The sequence below is a fragment of the Bactrocera neohumeralis genome, unplaced genomic scaffold (assembly GCF_024586455.1).
Source record: "Bactrocera neohumeralis isolate Rockhampton unplaced genomic scaffold, APGP_CSIRO_Bneo_wtdbg2-racon-allhic-juicebox.fasta_v2 cluster09, whole genome shotgun sequence".
Lineage (NCBI taxonomy): Eukaryota > Metazoa > Arthropoda > Insecta > Diptera > Tephritidae > Bactrocera > Bactrocera neohumeralis.
In genome coordinates, this window is record NW_026089622.1 from 10,565,187 (window position 1) to 10,574,737 (window position 9,551).

General features: G+C 44.6%; 1 protein-coding gene across 1 annotated transcript in view; it reads right to left on the reverse strand.

Annotated features, from left to right (window-relative positions):
- LOC126764609 (uncharacterized) overlaps positions 1-8,295 on the reverse strand; it is a 36,418-nt gene extending 28,123 nt beyond the window's left edge. The window contains exon 1 of the mRNA XM_050482276.1: positions 8,056-8,295. Within this exon, the coding sequence (XP_050338233.1) occupies positions 8,056-8,295 (240 nt within the window). The remainder of the gene's footprint in view (positions 1-8,055) is intronic.
- Positions 8,296-9,551: the final 1,256 nt, after the last annotated feature.

Consider the following 9,551-nt stretch of genomic DNA (forward strand, 5'->3'; position numbering starts at 1 on the left):
CAGTCTAATTCGATACTGCACTCGATTCTCATCTTCACCGATTCAAGATAATTTTGAATCGGTATTAGAAATTAAAAAAGAAAATCTTGACAACTTCTGAACACGTCTCCAAGCGGCATATGACGCAATAGTAGAATCTGACGACTCAGATCTACCAGAAAATTTTAAATCCTCGGCTTGCTCAAAATACGAAAATTGGTTAGACCAATTCGAAGAGACAAAAGCCATGATCTCTGATCAACTAAAACTAATAAAAATCAATTGCACCTACTCCACATCCGAGAGTAGAGCTGCCACAAAGACAAGCCCAAGAGGCAAGTTCAGGCATTCACCTTCAGATACAAAACCAAAGGTCAAGCAGGCGTAATAGTCAAACAGTTCGTTCTCAATGACCAAAATTTCAATTTTGCTTGGGAAGCTCTAAAAGCACGTTATGAAAACGAGAGAATATTGGTCGACAAACAGGTGACGATATTAATGAATTTACCAAAATTTCAAAAAGAAATAAGTGAAGAATTCATAAAGTTTCAATCCACTGTTTCAAATTGTTTGTCGGTTTTATCGACACAGAAAATTCCCACAGATAACTGGGACCCCATTCTGATAAATATATGCACAGCTGCATTACCGGAAAAATCGTTACTTTTGTGGGATCAATCGCGAAGAAAGTGTCCAACGTGGCAGCAAATGAAAGAATTTCTTACTACCCAATATGAAATTGCAGAAAGGATAGATGAAAAACTAGTCAGATCGAAAAACGTTCAAAACGACCTCAATAGAAGCTTCAATAGACCCCACCAAGTAGCCACAATAATTTAAATAGAAGCTTTTTTAAAAATCAATCGCTCAAATTTTTCCAGCTCCCCCCCAAACAACGTAAACATAAAAAGAGCAACGGGATTAGTTGCAACAACAAATTCTGAAAACTGCCAAGAAGCAACATGCTGCTCAAAGGCGTTAAAAACCCAAACGCTACATAGCGAAAATCACAGTAGGGTACTATTAGCCACAGCAGTTGTCTCCATCGAACACCGAGGAGAACTGTTTAAACTCAGAGCCTTAATAAATCAAGGATCACAACGATCATTTATAGCGTCTAGGGCACCAAACAGGCTACAGCTGCCAACAAAACTGGCCAATTTCGAAATCACGGGAATGGGCGGAAGAGTTGTTCAAAACTCAAATAAAATCTGCCCCATTACCCTAATTTCCCCCCAAGCGGATAAGCGCATACAAGCAGAAGCTATTGTCTTACCGCAATTAACCAATATGTTACCCAGCTATCATATAAATAGCAAGCATTGGCAAAAGGTTTCACACCTAAAACTAGCAGACCCGAACTGCAACACCCCCGCTCAAATAGATCTCCTATTAGGCAGCGATCTCATACCACAGATAATACTGGAATGTATTGAGAAAATCACAAATACACTTCTGGCGCAAAATACCATTTTCAGATGGGGCCTAAGTGGACTAGTTGCGGAACCAGTCACAACAATGACCACTCAAGTCGAGGAAGTCTCAAACGAGTACCTCAATTTACAATTGAAAAAATTTTGGGAATTAGAAGAACTCCCCCCCATATCAGACACAACCCCTGAAGATCAGTATTGTGAGGACTTTTACAAAGCCACAACAACTAGATCAGAAAATGGTCGGTACGACTACCACTTAAGCAACAATTTCCTAACACACTCGCCTTAGGTCACTCTCGCACTCTGCAATACAGCAGTTTCTAAGTATGGAAGGAAACCTACATAAAAAAGGTGAACTCAAATCTGAATATGATGGCGTTTTGGAAGAATACCTCCGATTATATCATATGGAGGAAATAAACCCAGTCCATCACGCAGTAGTAAAACCAGACAAAAACACAACATAAGTAAGAGTTGTCTTTAATGCCTTGAAAACCACTACTTCGGGGAATTCCCTAAAAGATATCCTATTTATGGGACACACACTCAACCAGATTTAATGCTTTTGATATAAAACTAGCTTATATTCAAATAAGTATTCAATAGGGACGTTGAGAAAATGTATCGGCAAATAGTCGTACATGGAGGATGGAGTCATGTGTAGAAGTTCATGCAAGTGTGGAAAGTTCTCTGATCACCATTCACTTGTGAGTGGCCAGAAACGATTCTTTTACACATGGCTCAAGCAATTCACAACTTCCGGTCTTTGACAAAGTATCCTCTGGGTAGCCTAAGAACATCCGTTCGAAGACGAGCTAAAGTGAGAAGGCGAAACATCGCCTACATAGGGTTGTGCGCTGGGTTTGGGACCCGCCACGTAGAAAGCCCCCCATTGAAAGATTACCAACTCCCTCGGTTGAGAGACCCCCCTATTTATGACGACCATGGCAAACTACGATATTAGGGCATGCACCTGGAATGGCCGGACCCTTATTTGGGAAGGTGCCGCTGCCCAGCTGGTTGATGTCCTCGTGAAAATAAAGGCTGACATCACCGCCGTCCAAGATATGCGATGGACGGGACAAGGACAGAGACGAGTAGGTCCTTGTGGCATATACTACAGTGGCCATATAAAGGAGCGCAAGTTTGGCGTGAGATTCGTGGTGGGAGAGAGACTCCGTCGCCGAGTACTGTCATTCACTCCGGTGAATGAACGTCTAGCCACAATCCGCATCAAAGCAAGGTTCTTCAACATATCGCTGATTTGCGCCCACGCCCCGACGGAAGAGAAGGACAGTGTGACGCAAGATGCCTTCTATGAGCGCTTATACCGCGCTTAGGAAAGCTGCCCCCGCCACGATGTCAAAATCGTGCTTGGTGATTTTATCGCCAGGGTGGGCAAAGAAGGTTTATTTGGCACTACGGTCGGTAAATTCAGCCTCCACGACGAATCCCCAAAGGGGTTGAGGCTGATCGACTTCGCCGGGGCCCGAAATATGGTTATCTGTAGTACTAGATTCCAGCACAAGAAGATACATCAAGCTACCTGGCTGTCCTCGGATCAAAAAGCCACCAACCACATCGATTATGTTGTAATAGACGGAAGACACGTCTCCAGTGTTCTAGACGTGCGTACGCTCCGAGGTCCTAACATCGACTCAGACCACTATTTTGTTGCGGCCAAAATTCGCACCCGCCACTGTGCAGCAAAAAACGCAACAACAACTCGATATAAGGGAGCTGTGGGACGGCATTTCAAACTTCTTACGTACAGCTGCAACCGAAACCATTGGTCTTCAGAAAACGCAAAAGAACAGCTGGTAGGACGAGGAGTGCCGTGTCGCAGCGGAGAGAAAACAGGCTGCCTACCTCGCAATGTTACGATCGACCACAACACGTGCGGGATCGGATAGATACCGAGAGTTGAAGAGGGAAGCGAGACGCATTTGCAGACAGAAAAAGAAAGATGCCGAAATGCGTGAGTACGAAGAGCTTGATAAGCTGGCCGACAGGGCTAATGCTCAAAAATTCTACGAAAAAATGCGAAAAAAGGCTTACAGAAAGTTTCAAGACCGGACCATTCTCTTGTAGCAACCCCAAAGGTGATCTAGTCACTGATGCCCAGAGCAGACTTAAATTATGGAGGGAACACTTTTCCAGCCTGCTGAATGGCAGTGAACGTACAACACCAGGGGAAGGCGAACCCGATTCCCCAATCGATGACGATGGAGCAGATGTTCCATTGCCCAACCATGAAGAAGTTCGAATAGCAATTACCCGCCTGATGTACAACAAAGTGGCGGGGGCCGATGGATTACCGGCCGAGCTATTCAAACACGGCAGCGAAGAACTGATAAGGAGCATGCATCAGCTTCTTTGTAAAATAGGGCCGGACGAAAACATGCCCAACGATTGGAATTTAAGTGTGCTTTGCCCAATCCATAAAAAAGGAGACCCCACAATCTGCGCCAACCACCGTGGGATAAGCCTCCTCAACATCGCTTATAAGGTTCTATGAAGCGTATTGTGCGAAAGATTAAAGCCCACCGTCAAAAAACTGATTGGACCTTATCAGTGTGGCTTTAGACCTGGCAAATCAACTACCGACCAGATATGCATCATGCGCCAAATCTTGGAAAATACCCGTGAAAGGAGAATCGACACACACCACGTCTTCGTCGATTTAAAAGCTGCTTTCGACAGCACGAAATGGAGCTGCCTTTATGCCGCTATGTCTGATATTGGTATCCCCGCAAAACTAATACGGCTGTGCAAACTGACGTTGAGCAACACGAAAAGCTCCGTCAGGATCGGGGAGGACCTCTCCGCGTCGTTCGATACCAAACGAGATTTCAGACAAGGCGACTCCCTATCGTGCTTCTTCAACCTGCTGCTGGAGAAAATAATTCGAGCTGCAGAACTTAATCGAGCAGATACAATCTTTTATAAGAGTCTACAGCTGCTGGCGTATGCCGATGATATTGATATCATCAGCCTCAACACCCGCGCCTTTAGTTCTGCTTTCTCCAGACTGGACAAGGAAGAAAAACAAATGGGTTTAGCAAAAAACGAGGGCAAGACGAAATATCTCCTGTCATCAAACAAACAGTGGTCGCACTCGTGACTTGGCTCTCACGTCACTGTTGACAGTCATAACTTTGAAGTCGTAGATAATTTCATCTATCTTGCTCAGGATTGCTCTTGCCAACAGGCGCTACTTCGAACTGAGTAGGCAACTGAGAAGCAAAATCCTCTCTCGACGAACAAAAACCAAACTCTATAAGTCTCTCATAATTCCCGTCCTGCTATATGGTGCAGAGGCCTGGACGATGACAACAACTGATGAGTCAACGTTGCGAGTTTTCGAGAGAAAAGTTCAGCGAAAGATTTATGGTCCTTTGTGAGTTGGTCACGGCGAATATCGCATTCGATGGAACGATAAGCTGTATAAGATATATGACGACATTGACATAGCTCAGTGAATTAAAAGACAGCGGCTACGCTGGCTAGGTCGTGTTGTCCGAATGGACGAAAACACTCCAGCTCTGAAAGTATTCGACACAGTACCCGCCGGGGGAAGCAGAGGAAAAAGAAGGCCTCCACTCCGTTGGAAGGACCGAGTGGTGAAGACCTGGCTTCGCTTGGAATATCCAATTGGCGCCACGTAGCGAAAAGAAGAAACGACTGGCGCGCTGTTGTTAACTCGGCTATAATCGCGTAAGCGGTGTCTACGCCAATTAAGAAGAAATAGTCATACGTAAAGACGACCAAGATTTCCAACGTATTATGTTTCGAAGATCCCCCACCAGTCTTCTACGCGCCTTTAAATTAAAAACAGTTACCTTCGGCGTTAACTGTGCCCCATATATAGCCATTCGAATACTCCACGAATTGGCAGACAACACAAAGACAGAATTTCCTCTTTCCAATGAAGTATTGAAAACTCAAACGTATGTAGACGATATTCTGTCTGGAAGTCACACCCTTCCACAAGCATACGTGGCATTATCACAGGTAATAAAAGCCCTCAAATCCGCATGGTTTCCATTAAAAAGATTACGGCAAATCACCTAAATATACTCAAAATATTCCAAACGAAAATTTGTTGGACACTAATTTTCTTATATACGAAAAGGAAAGTACAACAAAAACTCTAGGAATCCAATGGAATGCGATATCGGACCAGTTCTCATACACGACTGAGTCCATATCCACATTATCAGCCATAACAAAAAGACAGATTTTATCCTCGGTGGCAAAACTTTTCGACCCCGCAGGATGGCTTTCGCCAATTATGATCCAAGCGAAAATCTTAATACAAGAATTTTGGCTAGATGGAACCGACTGGGACGAACAAATGAAACCGCTTCACTTAGAAAAATGGTCCCAGTTCGCAAAGAATCTGAATGATATTTCTCAGATACAAATTCCGTCATGGGTAAATTACTCCCCCGATCACAAAGTCGAATTACATGGCTTCTGTGACGCCTCTGAAAAGGCATACTGCACTACTATCTACATATGTGCGCACGCAAAGTGACACCACGACCACAAGCCACTTATAGGTAGCAAAAGCAAAGGTGGCACCTTTAAAACCTATTAGTCTGCCACGACTTGAGTTATGTGGCGCACTACTACTTTTCAAATTAGTAGTCATGGTGTAACTGCATTTAAACATGACAAAATGCAAACTATATATGTCGTCCGATTCCGAAATCGTACTATCGTTGGAAAAACACCACATGCATGGAAGACGTATATTTCTAACCGAACGCGTTCGAACGTCTCAAATACTTGACCTAGTGGGATCAGCCACTTGGCGTCATGTCGCTAGTGCTGACAATCCTGCTGATCTAGGTACAAGAGGGTGCACTGCACCTTGCCACCACCACCCTCTGGTGGAGTGGCCCCCGACGGTTGATAGAATCTCCTGATTCTTGACCACAATCCCCCATGCGCTACATTATCGCCCCAGAAGGCCCACATTACTGGATGATACCCTCCCTGAACGATTTTCATCATTTCCAAGAGCTCTCAGAGTAGTTGCTTATATGTTCAAATTTATAAAACAACTCAAAAGCAAAGTCAAGGGATCACATAATTTCCCATGCAACACAGTGACGCACCTAGAGTTACAAAAGGCAAAGGTTGCACTAATAGCATATACACAAGCGCGCTACTTCAGACGTGATATATCACTACTAAGAGCATTGAAGCCGTTTGATAAAAAGAGCTCACTCTTAGTTCAAAACCCATTTCTGGACACGAAAGGTCTGCTTCGTTCCATCATAAATCCAGAAAGGTCATCATTTTCCAGCTCATTTGTTCCTCAATTACATCCACATCTTAATGCTACACACCGAACATCGCCTCATGCAACATATGGTACGCCAGGAGTATTATATCCCCCGGCCTAAGCCGCAAATTAAGAAGTGCATCTTCACGTGCAAGATTTGCACTATGCACAAACAGAAGATGCGAACGCAGATAATGGCGGCACTTCCACCTGAACGCTGCAATTTCGCTCTGCCTTTCACCACAACAGGTGTTGATTTTGCTGGGCTTTTCCAGGTAAAGGCGTCCATGTTAAGGTCTCCCACTCTCATGAAAGGCTATGTGGCTGTCTTTGTAGGTTTCACGACAAAGGCAGTACATCTTTAGCTATGTAGTAATCTGACGACGGAGGCTTTTCTCGCGGCATTTGCTCGCTTCGTCGCTCGACGTGGCTACCCATCAAAGATCATGAGCGATAATGGCAAAACGTTCATTGGAGCTTAACGAGCCACAGAAAAGCAATTTGTGGATTTTCTAAAACATGTGTCACCCGACATCGTACAAAAGTACGCCCCTCAAAGTATCAATTGGTAATTTATACCCCCAAGCGCTCCTCATATGGGCGGTTTATGGGAATCAGCTGTAAAAAGCTTCAAATCCCATTTCAAACGGGTAGCTGGAAATTATAAATTCAATTACGAAGAGTTCATGACGTTATTAAATCGAATTGAAGCCGTTCTCAATTCACGGCTACTTACAGTACTCTCGCAAGACCCCTCAGATTTCACCGCCTTAACTCCAGGCCATTTTCTAAAAGGAGCACCCATCCTGGCCATTCCTGAGCCAGACGTGGAGTCGCTATCCCTATTAAATCGATGGGAACGAATTAAAATTCTCCATCATGATTTCCGCCGCCGATGGAAGGACGAGTACATAAAGGGTCTCCACAAAAGATACCGTTGGAAAACTCCTGAACAAGCGCCTAAACTTGGAGACTGCGTCCTCATTCATGATGATTGTCTACCCTACGGTCACATACGAGTCGTCGATCTCCGTACGCAAAACGGAACACTAACCAGGCCGCTTGTGAAGCTCTGCTTTTTAGCAACCACCAACGACCGCGAATTCGAAAACCGAAAAAACCAAACCGATAATATCGCGATGTAATAAATCACTAAATTTAACAATAATACGAGAAATATGCCAATACCGACCGTTAAAAAATAACAAATCGTCAAAAAATAACAAACCGTTAAAAACCACAAAGAAAACTAACATAAAATGGTCGATCAATACGTGGCACGATTGCCCATATCAACTTATATGATAGAATGTTATAATCAACAATCTTCTCTATACAGATTACCATGGATAGAGATACGCCAGTCCCAAATACGCCAACCGCTCGGGCGGCTACGAATGTGCCACCCAACGGGCCTACACCAGCGCCCAGGACGGTAGTTGCAACAGCATTGGCCGCTGCACCGGCAACCACGTCAGCAACCGCACCGGCAACAACGCCAGTACCTGTAGCGGCAACCGCGCCGGCAGCGGTACTTACACCCGCACTTCGTGGTGGCACCCGACAACCATCGACCACATCCATGCTCCGATGGAGCACCTTATCGGAGACCCTTCGGATAAGGTGCTCCATCTGTCGACTCTTACATCGTCTGCACCATTGTGGAATATTCAGGGGTATGCAATCTTTGCAACGGCAGCAAGTTGCCCAGCCCCTCGGGAATTGCCTCAACTGCCTGTCGCACACTCATGCTACTCCAGAGTGTGAGTCACGGGGGCTGTGCCAAATATGTCACCTTCCGCACCACACGCTGCTACATCGCAGCTCGTTACGCGAAGGGAACCGCCGACCCAACCATCGCGGCAGCGTATCTCGACTTCCACCCGCTGATCGTGTCATACACCAGCGGAATGGAATCTCGTTGCGGCGTTGACAGACTGGACTACCACCTCGTCGGTCCACGGGTCTAAGCAGCGTTGTGGCAACGCTGCAACAGTTGCAGCGCCTTCTAGCCTAAACATTCGCCTAGGGGGGCCGGGATGGCTAAATGAGCACCTGACCCCCCTCTTAATATACCACATCTACACCCCACACATACACACCATACTCAACACGTCATCTTTTCATCCCACATACACCAACTCAACGCATCTTCATCTACACCACACCTTTCACACCGCACACGAGGACATAAAACACAATAAACAAAAGGGACTGGCGGACGGCATCTTTTTAGTACGATCCGCGCGCATATACGCATCGACAGCCTACTCGTCGCTTGAATATTTTTCGAGATCCTCTCCTCCATTTTTGTCGCTAAATCAACGGGTGAGTGCGCGGGTTTCATACCCATTAGTAAATGGTTTGTATCGAGCATTTCTACTGACCAATATATGCGCACAAAACTTGTTGCAATAACGAAAGTTATTGGAAGAAGTAAATGGGAGTTGGGAGTAATATATTTACTCGATTTTATTTATTTTAACCAATATTACAGACCAATAAAATGCACACAGAATTTCATCAATAATACGGGGTAAAATCAGAGGGATGTTCGACTATCCTTATATTACTTATGTGGTGTGACTATCCTTATATTACTTATATCAACTATAGGTAACGGGACAGTCTTTATTTAATTTAAATAATTTTTGGTCATAAGGTAGCACACACTAAATACATTATTCGTGCAAAGATTTATCCCGTTACGAGTATATTTATTGCTTCTTGATTTGTGTACTGGAAACTGAACGAATCAAGTGGAATTTAAAATTGTGCTATATGGGAAGTAGGCGGTAGATTGTTGTCGGATTTCGTTCATATTCACAATTTGACATCGG